Below are 16,377 nucleotides of genomic sequence, written 5' to 3' on the forward strand. Positions count from 1 at the left end.
AATATTACCCACCCTTGGAGAAGGAATAGAGCAACATCCTCAACTCTTTTCATGCTTTTCAAAGTTCACTGTGTCCATTGTGCAAATTTACAAGAGAGTATGCAAATAGTGAGGAAACTGTCTCTGAATTTTATAAAAGGTGTTTTGGATTAAAATCGTGAACATCGCCAAACTTTATATGGAATGGTCCAAAATATCAGTGGGCTGCTGTTGTCTGAGCTATTTTCTGTAAATCTGGTCCATGAAGGAATGTGGATCACGAGTTACAGAATGGAAAATAATACCTGAATAATTGAAAACATGTGATGACAAAAAAATATGCAAAAAATATATTTTTCTATGGTTCCCTTCCTCTTAAAACTTTCAGTCTTTCACTTACCATGCTCAGTGTCTATTACCTACATTCTCACAGTGATGTCTATTTCCCCAGTGTCCTTCCAGATTGTCCACAGTGCACCACATTGCGTAAGTTGCAGATCATGGAAAAAAATGGGGCTGTGGCCTTATTTGGTAAAGAAGCTGATCAGTTCTATATCTCTGAGGTCTCTAGCGAGGGGATGTCACAGTTGTAGAGGGTAATGCGGCGTGAAATGTGTTTTTAGCCATTTGCTTGTCTGGCTAGGCCAACAGAGCCACAGAGCTTTATGACTCTCAGTTCCACAGATGCCGTGTCTTGTTCTTGTGGTGGCTGGGGTCAGCAGGGCACATGCTACCTCTGCAGATCTCTATCTGCTCGCTTTATATCCGTCCAGCTCACTGTCAGCAAAGCCTGCCATTCACTCTATTCTCCTCTGTCTGTACCTGAGAAAACATCGGCCCGTGCCAAATCAGAGAGTCCTCCTCTGGGTAAACTACAGATAAGGGCTGTTGAAATGATTACACGTATTTTCAAAACTAACAATAAGCAGGGCTGAATATGTATTACCACAAATGACCAGTAATAGAATTTGGAGTTTGAATTCCAGCACCCACACTCTTAGAAATATGTCTTAAAATGTGCCAACATGGGATTTTGTTGGAGAGCAATGCCAGGGAAGAAAGATTTTTTTTCCTACTCTGCCCATTTTTCCTGGATAGAAAGATATGAGGGGATGTGCCAGTGTGAGGAAACTTTAAGTACAGATTAAAGCCTCTTCCTAGAACCCTGTGTTCAAACCAAGAATGATTTAGGAAACTTTATTTTTAAGAGTGTATGATAGAAAGTATTAAAACACATGTTTTATTACTGTTCCATTACCTGTGGCAAAAGGCTGTTGTTATTAGAGCGACAGTGCTGATTTCAGCTTGCTCCTCCATGGAATATTAGTTGTATAGCGCTAAGCTAACAGAAATACATATGAACATTGTTTGACCTGTTCTAGATAAAATGCAGGAATTTGAAAAGTATAGTATGTCATAATTATGGTATAAAGTAGTAGTTCACAATTATGACTTAGTATCTCATAATTACCATATCCTAACTATGACTTACTATCTGATTTTTTTTCAAGTGCTGGAAACAGACCACCTGATTCAAAGCCAATGACTCTTAGAATGTCATTATACTATCATTAAATTCTTTCCATGGTTTGTAGCTTTTTCTCACATAATAGGCCCCACCCAGTGGAAATCTTATCTCCTCTTCAAATTATATCAGTAATCAGTCTGACGCTTCAGTTCATCTCCTGAGATCCTAAAAATATGAGCGCTTAAATGGCTGTATCTACCTAGACATGATTGGGCACTTCAAGATGTTCACCCTTTTGTTCTGTGTGAGTGCACATTCATTTGTTTGTTGTCTGTAACTGTGTATCCAATCCAGGGTCACGGTGGGTCTGGAGCCTACCCGAAATCACTGGGCGCAAGGCAGGGGGGGAGACACACCCCTTTGCAGGATGACACACACTTACACATTCACTCACACGCTCTCACTTTGGGTAGTCAATCCACCTACCAACTGGAGTTTATGGTCCGTGGGAGGAAACCCACACAGACATGGGGAGAACACACCAAACTCCTCACAGACAGTCACCCGGAGCAGGGCTCGAACCATCAAACAAAGGACCCTGTCTAGTGACAGCAACACTACCTGGTGTGCCACTGTGTTGCCCTGCACTGAAAATAACAAGCATTTATTTTCTAAAAGGCCTTGAAGCTTCCCCTCAGGTTGAACGTCTTTAATGATGCAACTATACATATATACAATTATGTTTTTTTTTTCATGGTCTTAATGTTGAGTTACAACATCATCTCCTCCACTATTTGGTGATTCTTAGGACTATGAGGACATGATGAAAGAATTTGTACATAAAAAAGCAATGCAAAATCTGATAGGATCGAGGGTGAATGAGGTTACATAGCTGTGCTGGAAAGTAGACAGGATGAGAGGGGAAGAGTATAAGGGGCTGTGAAGGACTTTCTCAGGCTCTAGGTTTGTGTGTGCTCTGGGAGGTCTTTCCATCCCCAGTGATGACACATGATGACTAAGAAGTTTGTAAGGGTGCTAAGAAGCAACAGAGGGTGTTTGTGGGAAATCTCACACACACACACACACATACACACATACACACACAGCAAGAGAGAGACCTTTATGCACCTCTTTCTACACACAATATATATATATATATATAGTTGCATATAAATGTAGTCAGTTTACGCAATAGAAATAAAACACTTTTTCAACTTTTGCAAACCCAAAAAGTGTCGTGAGACACATACAAACCCCTTTATTAGCCTCATCTCGAGGGAGTCTATGACCCTGAATGTGGTGATACACTGATTGATGCTTGTGTAGAGCCAAAATGCATTTTTAGCTGACAGAATTCTAATGACACTGTAGGGACAGGCTCTGTATTATTTGGCATGAGTTTTCAGTACAAACTGCTTTCTGAGCCGAGGCAGATACATTTCAAAGCACAGAACATGATCTACTCAACCTCTACACAGATGCATCACGCACATCAATAGCACTGTCCCAAATGAACCCCTCAAACTCTACTCACAAAGGCATGCTTTCATAGCAACTGTTGCCAGGTTGGACAAGCTTTACATAACAATTCTGCCAATGTTAGTATGATGATACTATGTTAGCAAATGAAAGTGCCAAACTGCCATGCTGGATGAAGATGTAATTGAAGGTGCTGGGAAACAATAACTAATTTGCTACCATAGAAAGGCTAACTTTTACACAAAAAATTAACTGAGCTAACAGGGTGAATTCAATTCTAGTATATAAAAAAAGTATATATAATGTATGATGAAAGGGGCTACTGCGTGGGGAAGTGGTCTATAAGCTGGCCTCATCATTGTGAGATTGCAGGTTCTATCCCTGGTGATGCCCCAGACATCCCAGGTTGGGAGTCCAACAGAGAACAATTGGTGTAGAGATCTTTGGGCAGGTTGGATGGCCCTCACTCTCATCATCACTCAGTCTTGCACACCAGGGTCAACTGGCATGGTACATTTGGTTTGTACGTGTTCCCCTCCAAGTGCATTGGGCCGTCCAGTACTGTTGTGTTTTGATTAGGGGGGCTCGCTAATGTGTGTAACTGGAAATGATTTATGTGGGGAGAAAGTTAGGTCAAAAAGTGCCATGTAGCACTGAAAGCTTATTATTCTTCAGTAATAGTCATCATGTTCATTCATTCAATCATTCATTATCTGTAACCGACAGTTCAGAGTTGCGGGGCCCAAATGGAACCATTGGGTGCAAGGAAGGAACACACATCGGAGGGGGCGCCATCATTCACAGGGCAACACACCCACCTATAAACACTTTTGAGTCGCCAATCCACCTACCAACGTGTGTTTTTTGGACTGTGGGAGGAAACCGGAGCACCCGGAGGAAACCCACATGGACACGGGGAGAACATGCAACATGCAACACAGCTCCTTGTTCAGATGTTAGTAATCTCCCGTCTTGACTACTGCAACGCCCTCCTGACAGGTCTTCCGGCCTGTGCTGTGAGACCGCTACAGATGATCCAGAATGCTGCAGCACGCCTGGTTTTCAACCAGCCTAAAAGAGCACATGTCACGCCCCTATTAGTTGAGCTGCATTGGCTACCCTTAGCTGCTCGCATCAAATTTAAATCACTAATGATGGCCTTCAGAGTATTCACTGGTTCTGCTCCCATCTACCTCAATAGACTCTTAAAACCATACGTTAGCGCCCGCCCTCTCCGTTCCTCAAAGAAGCGCCAACTAACACCGCCAACCCCCCGTACAGGTCAGTCAAGGCTATTCTCATCTCTGGTACCACGCTGGTGGAACGAGCTTCCAAGCACTATCAAAGCAACAGGAACCCTCTCCGCATTCAAGAAATCATTGAAAACCCAACTCTTCCGAGAGTATCTCTTGCACTGAAAGTCTTTCTTTAATGCACTTATTACTTCCTGGCATATTGCACTCAATGTAAGATATTTTGTATAATTTGTGCTGTAGTTTGAATGTTAAATCCTCTTTTGTAAGTTGCTTTGAATAAAAGCGTCTGCCAAATGCATATGTAAACACACCGTACGCCTCACAGACAGTCACCCAAAGTAGGACTCGAACCCACAACCTCAGGGTCCCAACTTGACAATTTGAGTAAATAGCATCTGTCATATCATCTTAGATTTAGGTTTTTAGGAATTAACACTCTTTTCACTCACTTTCTCTCACACACACATACACAGACGTTTGGGTTATAAAAGCATTCCCATCCCTCAGCCTTACTGTGCTGAGAGAATTGAACAATTTCAAAGGGCTGCGTTGTTTACATGAACATCATCCAAGATTTTCCCCTGAGCTATTTTCAAAGGCAAAGGGCAGAACTTTATTTAGCGCTTAAAAAAGTGATTACAAAAGAAATACATGTATGCTGTTAAAAGTCTAGTAATCAGGAAGCCATTACATGTAAGTAGTGATTGAGGCAAATAAAGAGTGCGGTGATGAACACCACCAGCACCAAATTACTCATTTGAACATTTGAGCCATGTTCTTGTAAAGTTCACAGCTGCCGGACGTCTGTTTCTTTATTGTTATTATGGAAATAGTCTCCAGTTCCCAAAGCACACATGGGCAAGTCCCCTTAAATATGACCAGATTCCCAGCAGTGACATGGATTTGTGGTCTCTCAGACATTTAAAAAAAATGTATATCTTTACAGAGTGTGTGTCTTTTCTGCTGCTTGAAGCCATAAAGAAAAGAAATGAAAAATTATATAATAGTTCACCAAATATTCAATTTAACGCAGAGGTACTCAGTGAACAAAGGTATGTTTTCCAAACAGTTCTTGTATAATTTAGTGTCGAAGCCACATGTGTTTTGTTGCCACCAAGTAGGTGTTGTCTAAAATGGATGTTCCCAGTAACACCTTAAAGTTTTCTTCATTTTTATAGCATACAGTACGTCATTCTATGCACTAAACCACTTCAACAAGTCTATGGGTTGGTTTCCCAGTCAGGGATTAAGCTTTGTCCTGGATGCTGTGTAGTCCAGGACCGGGCTTAATCCCTGTCTGGGAAACCACCCCTATTGTGGACATGGTTTGAGTTGGTTGAAAGACATTTTACAAATGTTTTTACAGAGCATTTTCACTTCCAGTGTTTGTCTACAGTGTTAGCCTGTTAGCTTCAGTGCTAAGCTAAAGACACAAACATCAAACCAATTATGAAATGTGTTTTGAGACTGAAGTCCCTTTCGCACATGCACAGGACATTACACGGAGGAGCTGTTTGTGTAAATTACAAAACATAAAGTATATTGCCGCTGTCCAATGAATAACATATATCTCAATTTTTGTCTGTTTTTAGTTTACTACATCATTTGAACACAACAACTGTTCTTCGCATTGTGTAAAAATTTCGTGATGAAGGAACCAATACAAATGCTCCAAAATTACTTGGAATAATGTCTTTACGTTCACTACCAAAGTTAAGAAGGTTCTTTTTCTTCTCCTGTAAAGTTACTATTTTGGTTTTAATCGGACAGCAACGATATGGAGTGATGGTAATATTTACATGACAAGTCATTTTATTGGCTGTAGATTATTTAATTAGTTTTTGCTTAAGCAATTTGAGCATTTGAATAGACATGTTTAGAGAAGAGCTTCAATAAAAAAATATGATTGAGTAGTTTTTAAAAAACAAAATATCATATTGGTGTTGGTGAAACTGCAAGAGAATAAAAAAAATCTCTTGGCCAACCCATTTCTGGATCTTTAAAAAGTCTACCTCTATCTCACAGAGGCTCACTGGCCTTTTTGGGAGGGCTGATCTCAGCAGTGTCTGCCTTTTCTCACCTGGGCTCTGGCCTGGCCCACCACCCCCCACCAGCAGATAAGATTGTAAAGAAACATGAACAGATAACTTATCATCTACTTTAGTCCCAAGCACTCAAACATCCTGCTTTTTTTTTTTTTTTTTGTCTTGCCAGGACAAATAGGAATACATTTGAGATACCACCTGCCTGAGAAAAGATTAACAATGGTTTAGTGTCCCTGAAAGCAAACTGGGTAATGGTCCTGTTCATTCATTCATTCATTTTATGTAACCACTTGTCCAATTCAGTGTCGCGGTGGGTCCGGAGCCTACCTGGAATCACAGGGTACAAGGCAGGAACACACCCTGGAGTCAGCGCCAGTTCTTCACAGGGCGATACACACTCACACTTTCACACCTATGGACAATTTTGAGTCGCCAATCCACCTACCAGAGTGTGTTTTTAGACTGTGGAAGAAACTGGACCTGTAATAGGGAGAACAGAGCTTCTGTTGTTGCTTCTTCAATATCTTTTATATTATTTCTTTAAGTATAATGTTAAAAAGCAACCAAAACCTACAAGATAAAAGCTCTAAAGCAACACAGTCCAGCAAAACTGCTCAGATTAAATATCTCTTATGAATAAGTGTGAAGTATATATTAAGTATTATTACTATTAAATCATAATAATATTAACTGAATATTTGCCCAAAACAGATGTTATTAAGGATGCAGTGTGTTGATCCCTGATAAGTTCTCTTTATAGTACGTTTATTTTTTAAAATGTTTTTCCTGCTTACAGTACATTTGTCCAGTAGTTTATATTACAGTAAAGGATTACAGTAAGCAATGCAAGACAGGCCCGTTGTGGTATTTTTGGTTGTGGTGTGGTTGTGATGCTGTTGATGGGAATGGGAACGGCCCACAGGCAATTTGCTGTAAGCTCTGGCCAGATGTGTTGTTCACTCAGAAGTGTATGTCTGTGAATGTGTGTTGTGGGGATGGGGGTACGGGAAAAGTGGGGGTCTGTGACGACTGGGAAAAAGGGCGAAAAGGTGAAAGCCCAAGAGAGCATCCCACTTTTTTCCTCTAGTTAAACAGACACGCACACACACACACACACACACACACACACACACAGACACACATACCTCTCCAGTTCCCACTAAACTTTACATTCCAAAGAAGCCAACTCACCAGCAAGTTCTGTGCCAGCGAGCCCTGACTCACTACACAGCCCATAAACACAAGGCCCGGTCAGAGAGACTCGCACATTCACACGGAGCAACCAAACAAGATGATCATTCTTGGTCACTCTGAGAGAAACTTGCGTGGGCCATTTTATACACTCATATCCCAGCATCATCCAGGAAATGGCAAACAACTGAAGCTGCTGAAGTACCATGGTATTGTTGTTAAAGGCTTGATCATGTTAGAGCTGCTATAGGGAAAGCAGTCGTATAGCAGTCAGAGTGGAAATCACACAAACTGCAGTATAGATCATTTTTCTTGTTGTTAAAATGACTGGGATTTATTTTTATATACTTGGTACCACTTCACCTCAATGCACCCCTGCCTTTGAGTGGATTGCACCTGAATTATCTTGAAGCATTTATGGGAAGCTTCCACTTCACTCAGCACAATTCTAATGTGTGTTAAAGGAGCACTATGTAATATTTTTAGGTTACACCATTAAAATATAGATGACAAATAAAGTTGCTACCAAGAGTTCCTTAATGGATGCTATAGGAGAACCACTTTTGGTTCCATAAAGAACCAATTTTGTTGTAACTTTTGAATTGATATGGAACATTGACTTGAGTGTTTTTCAAAAAAAAATTTAAAAAAAACATTAAAATGTTCTTTGCAGACACACGTCTCTTTAACAAACATGGTTCTTTATGAAACCAAAAGTGGTTCTTCTATGGCATTGCTCAAATATTCTTTTGTAGCACCTTTATTTTTAAGAGTGTTCAATGTACTAGCCTTTACACTGCATTCCCCACCACCACCAATCTAGTTTAAATTAGTTACAACAGCTAAATCCAGGTTTTTAGAATGGCATTTTCCAATGCAAAGTCAAGCCACTATAAACAGCCTCTATGCTCTGTGCAATAATTTGTTCATTATTTGTTCAATATAATTTTTACCAGTGTTCCATGAAGTTTGTCCAACCTAGCAACTGTTGCTATGAAAGAAAGCAATTGTAGGAGGAAAATCAATCGAAAGGTCATTACAGTCATTGAACTACCTGGAGGGGAGTGGCGCTAGCATCCTTTTTGAGTACTGTGTGAAATAAGAGAATGGATGTGCGCCTGGTTATCTTCATGCTCAACCTCCTGAGCCAGATGTTTTATCCAGCCAACTGACAGAAAGCCCTCACTGAGATTTTGAGGGTCTCCAGAGTGAGAAATAAGCCTCAGAATGGCTGAAGAAGTAGGGGCCAACGCCAGAGCATGATACCAATCCCCTACACTCCTCCTTCTGTCTCCTCCCTTCTCAGATGGGAATCCTGGAACGGGCCTATGGGAAAGTTCAGTCTGGACACAGAATGGGAGAGCAGCAGTGGACCACAGTGGACAAGGCTGGGGGTGGGAGAGTGAAGTTATTCCAGGGTTAGCATAGAAATGGAAGGCTGCTTTCTTTCACCCATACTCAATTTGGCATACCCTCGATCATTTTAGCATTGCAGGGTAGTTTTAGACTGACAGCACTAATATGGCAGGGTACCAGGGAGAACTTTTCTTCCTGCCTGTGTTTGTGTTGTGCACAGGATTGTTTTTGTAAAACACCCTTCATTTATTTAATTTTCAGTCAAAATGTCCATTATATAGAAGTTAGTCTTTTTATAAGCTTCGGGAAATAAGCAGAGCGCGTGCATTCAAACAACAGTTATGAAGTGAAGGCATGATTTTAGTTTGATATTTAGAATGTTTAAAGTTCAGTTTTAGAAGTTGGTTGCATTTTCTGCATCCTATAATCCAAGTAATCCCAAGCACATTCAAAGCTGTTGGGATCTAGAGTGGTCAGGCCATTGTTCTGGAAATATCAGCATCTAATTTGTTTGATGTTTTTCTTTTTCATTTCCTGTTCGCATTATTGGCTCCTTGACTACACACCCTTTCAGACCCATGGCTCTGAGTTGTGTTCTCTCAGTGGAAGCCTGCACAGAAAGACCAGTGGATTTAATTCAGATCTCTCTCTCTCTCAAAGATGAAAGCATTTCAAGCAGGTACGGTTGTTAGGAATTCATATTCTCTAAATGTTGTAAAGATTGTTTTGAACTCCTGCTTCTTTGAACCTCCCTCTTCCTTTTGCAAATGGAGAATATTCCTAATATCCTCAGAGATGTGTGATGGTAAGCATAAATGTGCATACCAAAGCTGTCTAGTCGAGTGTGTACAGCTCTGGGAGAAGGATGACCCATCACCCAAACAGGAAGTGTAGAGGAAAGAAGCCATTTCTCACTAGAAACATGAAAAACAACGTTGATCAAAGAATGAAGAGCTGTAATTCATGAGGCCTTGGCTAGTCGGCAGGAAAAAGTTTGAAAGGGCAAGTGAAAATATAGAACCACCCATCTCAAGGGGAAAAGACACAAATAAGAAAAATATATAAATTTAAAGAGCCCATGACATGCATTTTTCTTGTATCTTTTAGTGATTGTGTGAATTCCTAGTCCAAAAACAGACATCATTTAACATATTTCATCTTGTCTTAATCCCATAGGATTACATAGGCTTTTGTGTTTTCTGTGGCTTTATTATGTACGTGATCTCTATTTTGATTGTTTGCCATGTATAATACCTTTTTCAGAAAGAAAAAGACTGGGATGAAACTTATTAATTCTGAATGAATGAACAGGCCACAGCCACAGTCAGAATCTAAGGGTGAGTTGGTTAGCAGAACAGACTTGGTGCCAGATTTCCGGTGAATGAAACGACACTCCCTGTTCAAGTATACCAACATCACCTGACATAACAACATAACGTCTGATCTGATTTTCTGGAAAATGTTAAGCAAACGCCTTAAAATAAATAAAATCCATATTTATTAGAATTAATGTTGTTTGTTCATTCATTCATCTTCTGTAGCCACTTTATCCAACCCCGAATCATTGGACGCTACGCAGAAACAAACCCTACTAATGTTGCTTTTATTTATTCCATAACTGGTGATAATTCCATATTGGGAATCCCACCACAACAATATTGGGAATGGATATTTAAGTGATTTGATATTTAATGTTTGAAAATCAGTGATTAGTTGTGGCTTGTAAAATGATGATGGGTAAGTCACATTTTTGTTAAGTCACTGTTCAGTGATGTAAGTAAATGAGTAAAAAAAATTACATAAATACTTGAAGAAATGAAACTGAAAATGGATAGTATTAGTTTAAAACCGACTGATAGCAGCCAATCACAGTGCAGGGGGCGGGGCTTGGCTGAAAACGGGTGGAGAAAAGACAACACACCAGTGAACAGTCAAAGATGCTGCTGTAGTGCGGGGAGTCCGGTCCGGAGCGACATACTAGAGTTAACAACATCGTGAGGCTTTTATAACGCAGACTGTTCTTTTACATTCTTACATCGATGATCATCTGGAGCTCATTTTAACGCTGATGTGTGGAAGAGAGGCTCAGAGAAGAGATGTTACTGAACTGGAGATAAACGCAGCTGATGGCAGATAACTTCTGTTCACACTTCTTTCACTTTTTCACCTGAGTGTTTCCAGCCAGATTTAGCGGACCTTGATCCTAAATGCGAGGTATGTATAAACCAACTTACTAACAAACTTACTGATCAGAACTGGTTCGAGTAGCCTACGTGTACACTCTTTAAATATAATGTCTTGGGCTAAAATAACGGCCAAAGTAAAAGTAGCAAAGAAAACACTACCAACGTAAATTTAGAAAAGCGTCAGGAAAAAAAAAAGAAAAAAAAAAAGCACAGAGCTTTTTCTGGAACTTCAGTGATCTTCTTATTACACAGTAACCTTACAATATCTATGAAGATTTTATTTTTTTTATTCAATTTTATTCTATAATAAAATGTTAAATCTTAATCAAAATTAAACACTTCAAAGGAAGATTAACCCTTTGTAAATTGAGTAACTGAGTGCTACAGAGGAAATTGAGTGCTACATTATTGTGTCTGATATGTCTATATAATGTACACATCAGTACTGTATTTATGTACATGTTCTTCAGCAAATGTTACTTGTTGCTACCACCTCTGCCACTAACATTACTGAATGACAGAATTCAGTTCTCAGTTCTCAGTGAAAAATAGTTACTTTTTTGTGTTAATTCACCCTCACAATTAACACCCTGACTTTACCTCAGGACATAGCCATGGTTTCTTTGGTCACACGGACAGGGAGAAAGAAGCAGGATACACAGCAGTTTAAACACCTACATGATGGAAGTGATGGCTAATTTAATTCTCCACACTAAATATACCATTATAATGAGAGGAATAAAAATATACGGCTGCAGGACACTGCTAACGGCCCAACGCTCCTTTTCTTCTCAGTGTTTCTCAGTGTTTTTTTTTCCCTATGGAAATATTTCATAAGATTTTACTAAACTAAAATATACACACAAGTTTTACTTAACAAACCCCCATAAAAACTAAGTCAGAGTTGTTAGCTGGCTACATTACCCTGGGGCTAATATGCTAACTACAAAACATGATGTCAGTTTACCTCTAAAATACTAAGATGGCATTCCTTAAAGGAAAGTGTTGTGCGATGTAACAAAAGCTAAATACATTTTCTCAATATTTAAAGAATATTCTTAGTACACGATATAGTATTTTACACTGTTTTGTATTACGCAGTTACATTCAATCAAGTGTGTAATTAGGCACAAAAGTTTATCAATTTGTGTTTAACTAAGTATTTTACTAATCAGTTCATAATATTGTGACTTTTAATCATGTTTTTTTTTGCGTAAAGAAATCTTACATATTAGACATTCATATTTAGTCATTAAATTATTCATCTTTGGACATTAAGAATTTCATTGACCCGAATTGGTCTAAAAATTGAGGACCGGAGTCATCTAAAATATCACTACCCCCGCTGATCGGTGCTGTATATATTAAGATATTTCACTGATATTCTAGAAGTTCCTCTGCACATTAGTAGCATTTTGAGCTGCTTTATATTTTGCATCATATTTGTTCTTCTGAAATTTGACAAACTGGAATAGAAAATAATCTCTAATCATGGCGCGTAAAACCATAAACTATAATGCTTTTGTTTATAACCTATTACATTTAACACAACAATTATGAAGAAATGTGTAACTGTATAAATCTGTTGGCTATTCACAATATTTATAAAATTCAAGCTAACATTTTAAATACTAAACTCTAGATGATATTTCAGGTTATAGCCTTTAATGTTATATATATATATATATATTATTTTATTTTATTTTATTTATTTTTTTGAAGGCTAGCTATCAATATTAAAGTGGTCTGAGGAAATTCTTCGTTAGGCATCTCACAAATAAATTCACTTGCAGCATATACTGAAATTTCTTTTACTGATACCATAAGCTGAACAAAATAGAGTATTTTATCAGTTTAGTGAAACAATCTTAATGTCAATATTCACATTTATATTATGTGTGTCTGATGAACAGATCCCCATCAAGAATCATGATGTTTGAGGTGTCCCTCCGGCTCCCAAAGTTCCACTCACAGACGCCCCCTGCTGCTTGAAACGGAAAACACAGTCAAAATGGACAGTGACCTCGAGGAGGGAATGAACCCTGTGATTGTGACCCACTACAACTACTCGGGGAAATGGGGTCGCCCTCGGAGCGACAGCGCATGTAAAACGGCCTTGCTGCTGTTCATCTGCATTCTGATCGTGCTGGAGAATGCCACAGTGCTACTGGCACTACGACGGAACAAACGCTTCCACAGTCGAATGTATCTGCTCATTGGCAACCTGGCACTGTCGGACCTGTTGGCTGGTGTGGCGTATATGGTCAATAACTTCACCTCAGGCCGCCGCACCTTTTTCCTGACGCCGACACAGTGGCTGGCACGCGAGGGCAGCATGTTCTTGGCACTTAGTGCCTCTACTTTCAGCTTGCTGGCCATTGGTGTGGAGCGCCACATGACCATGGTGCGTTTGCGTCCATGTGAAGCAGCAGCCGGGGGACGTGGACGCTTGTTGGCATTGCTGGCCGCTTGCTGGGCTGTTTCATTGCTGCTTAGTGCCCTGCCCAGCTTTGGCTGGAACTGCATAGGCCGGCTGCACACCTGCTCCACTGTGCTGCCGCTTTACGCCAAAAGCTACGTGGCCTTTTGCACCAGTGTGTTCAGTGCCCTGCTGGCTGCTGTAGTGGCACTGTACGTGCGCATCTACCGACTAGTGACATCCAGTGGGCGGCGTGTGGGCTCACGGCCCTCTGAGCGTTCTTTAGCCCTGTTACGCACGGTTGTTATTGTACTGGGAGTGTTTGTGGCCTGTTGGGCGCCACTTTTCCTGCTGCTGCTGCTGGACGTAGGATGTGGGCCTGATCGCTGTCCTGTGCTCTACCAAGTGGAGGGGTTCATTACTCTGGCTGTCCTCAACTCAGCCCTTAACCCACTCATTTACACACTGTCCAGTCGTGAGATGCGTGCTGCTTTTTTCCGCCTGCTGTGTTGCTGCTGCCAAACAGCATTGGATACAGTGCCAGCCACCGCTGGGCCTGCCCTGCCAGGGACCGGTGTGCCCACGGCAGAAAACAGTAAGTCCAGCGCTGGAGGAGCAGGCAGTGCAGCAGTCAGATCCACTCTGATGAGGAGCAAAGTCCCCACTCCAGCTAACTCTCACCACCAGCACGGAGACTCTTCTGCAGCTGTGGTCACACACCCCTCTGGGCCAGCAGACCTGCTGTCTGCAGTGCTGGTCAAAGCTGGTGCACTGCCTTCACTAAGCAAGTTCTGATGCTCTTCAGAACAACAGACAAAAGTTAAGGGGTTAAGGCCTAAAAAAAGCACTCCGGACCAATTCCATTCAGTTTTTTTTCTTTGGAAATTATTTATCATGATTTTTATATCTTTAAACAGCAGATTTCACTACAAATGGATTCAGGTTCATTATTTTGGTACGAATCAGAACTGCATTTAAAAATACACTGAATGCACACTGAAAAAAATTTAGGTTTAGACACTATCCTTTTTGCAGTAGACCATATAAAATAATAAAGACTTTTATTGTTTGTGTAACAACACACCAAGCTTTGTGGGTTTTTACGTTTTGGCCAAAATATGAGCACCTTTTTTTATTATTATTTCTTTGTAGAATGTCATAAATATTATAATCAAATTCATAACTACATAACAAAATCAATGCCATTCAAATACTGTTCAGATTGCAATCCATTTTATATTTAAAAGATGACTTTTTAAAACTCTGTATGGACATGGACAGAGTTGCTTCAGGCATTGCACTTGTAAAATGAAGTCTATGAATTAGTTGGTAGAAGTGAACGTAAACACGTATGTATTTCTAGTGAAGCTGCAGTCACTGGGTTTAAGAAGGAAAACCACAGATGTTTTTCTTTTTTCTAATGTATAATTTCTGTCATAAAAATCAATCAGAGTGGTTGAATATGAAATGCATTGTAGAGAACCTTGCAGCCTCTGATTTGTTTACAACATTAAACAGCTTATGTAATGACTAATAACTTTGTGCAATTACACCGTCAGAAAACTGTCTTTACCTTTAATTTAAAAACGTAATTGCACTATACTGTAGTTATATATTTTAACATGTAGCCACTCCGTACACTTCTCAGCACAGGCTTTATATATTATTTTAACACAGAACAAAAAGTACACACATGCTCCTGTCCTCCTGGGAGAGTGAATGTAGTGTACGGGACCTTAACAATATTGTCATAGCTTAAAGAGTACATGTATACTGTATTACATTTGGTAAAGAAAAATGTACCTGTACAGTAGGTTTTTGTGACAGTGATGTCTTTTAAACAGCTGGGACATCTGGTTCCTCTCACCTCCACTGTGAAGAGTTTCGACTCTCCTGAGAACTGATTTCTCTAGAATGATGTATTTCATATAACACCACTCTTTACTTTGTTTTCACCAGTATAATTATGCAGAAATGTGGACGAATCTGAGGAATCCTTAAGTAACAAATACAGATACAAAGAACTGACAGACGGTAGACCTCGAGTAGTACAGAGACTTTACCCAGATGCTTACCCAGCACAACTTGCTAGAGAATAGACCCAAATAATGGGATTCAGATGTCAGTGAAGCACTCTGATCTGACAGTTATACATAGCAGATGTGTCTTTTTATTAACCTTCAGCTGTTGCACTTGTATCTTAAGCCTATGGGTGAAATTATGAAGATGAAGCTGCTGAACGTGGACTGAAATACACAGCTCGGATCTAGTGAGGAAAAAGCCACTGTATTTGAAACGAAATAAAAAAATGTATCACACTAAAAGAGACAGTGGGGTTCTAGAATGGACGCTTAAATGTGGTACAAACGAGTGCAGTTCATTAAAATAGGTACAGAATGTTTGTTATATATAGCATATGCACAAAGGTCTAATAGAATATATTTCTTATTAATACCATATTTTGATATAAAATGTGTACGTTAGCACATGAAGTAGAGCCACTACAGAATATGTTCACTGTGTTGTACAGCTGTGTTTGTCCATTTCATTTAACACTATTTGGGTAATACTTTAACAGTACTGTGTATATTATAACCTTTTGTATGTTCAGAATGCGTATAACAATATGCCGTATTTTGCTGTTATATTTTTCCAAATTATTCAGCTGGACAAAAGCATAATTCATAGTTTGCTCTCAGTAGGTCTTATTACACCTGGTGATGTGGAATTGAGTGATAAAGAGTGATGACTCTATTAAACTGTGGATGGTTATTGATTCTGATATGGTCTGTAAGACTGGGCGGTGTGTGGATGTTTGTATAAAAAGATATCTTTCATTTCTTAGTAGTCACTGAATGCTTTGGACAAAACTCTGTTTTCTAAGTTTTAATTTTTTACACTGTATTTAATGTAACACAGAGGAATATAGATAAACCACAGGTTTTGCCATTTGACAGCCAGGGGGAGGTGTTGGATCATGTTAAAAAGAAGCATTACT

General features: G+C 39.7%; 1 protein-coding gene across 1 annotated transcript; it reads left to right on the forward strand.

Annotated features, from left to right (window-relative positions):
- The first annotated feature begins 10,730 nt into the window (after window positions 1-10,730).
- s1pr3a (sphingosine-1-phosphate receptor 3a) lies at window positions 10,731-16,162 on the forward strand. Its single transcript, XM_066647891.1, has 2 exons — window positions 10,731-10,988; window positions 12,874-16,162. The coding sequence occupies exon 2, from the start codon at window positions 12,972-12,974 to the stop codon at window positions 14,172-14,174; it is 1,203 nt and encodes a 400-aa protein (XP_066503988.1). The 5' UTR covers window positions 10,731-10,988; window positions 12,874-12,971; the 3' UTR covers window positions 14,175-16,162.
- Window positions 16,163-16,377: the final 215 nt, after the last annotated feature.

This window comes from Hoplias malabaricus, chromosome 16 (genome assembly GCF_029633855.1).
Source record: "Hoplias malabaricus isolate fHopMal1 chromosome 16, fHopMal1.hap1, whole genome shotgun sequence".
NCBI classification, from domain to species: Eukaryota; Metazoa; Chordata; class Actinopteri; order Characiformes; family Erythrinidae; genus Hoplias; species Hoplias malabaricus.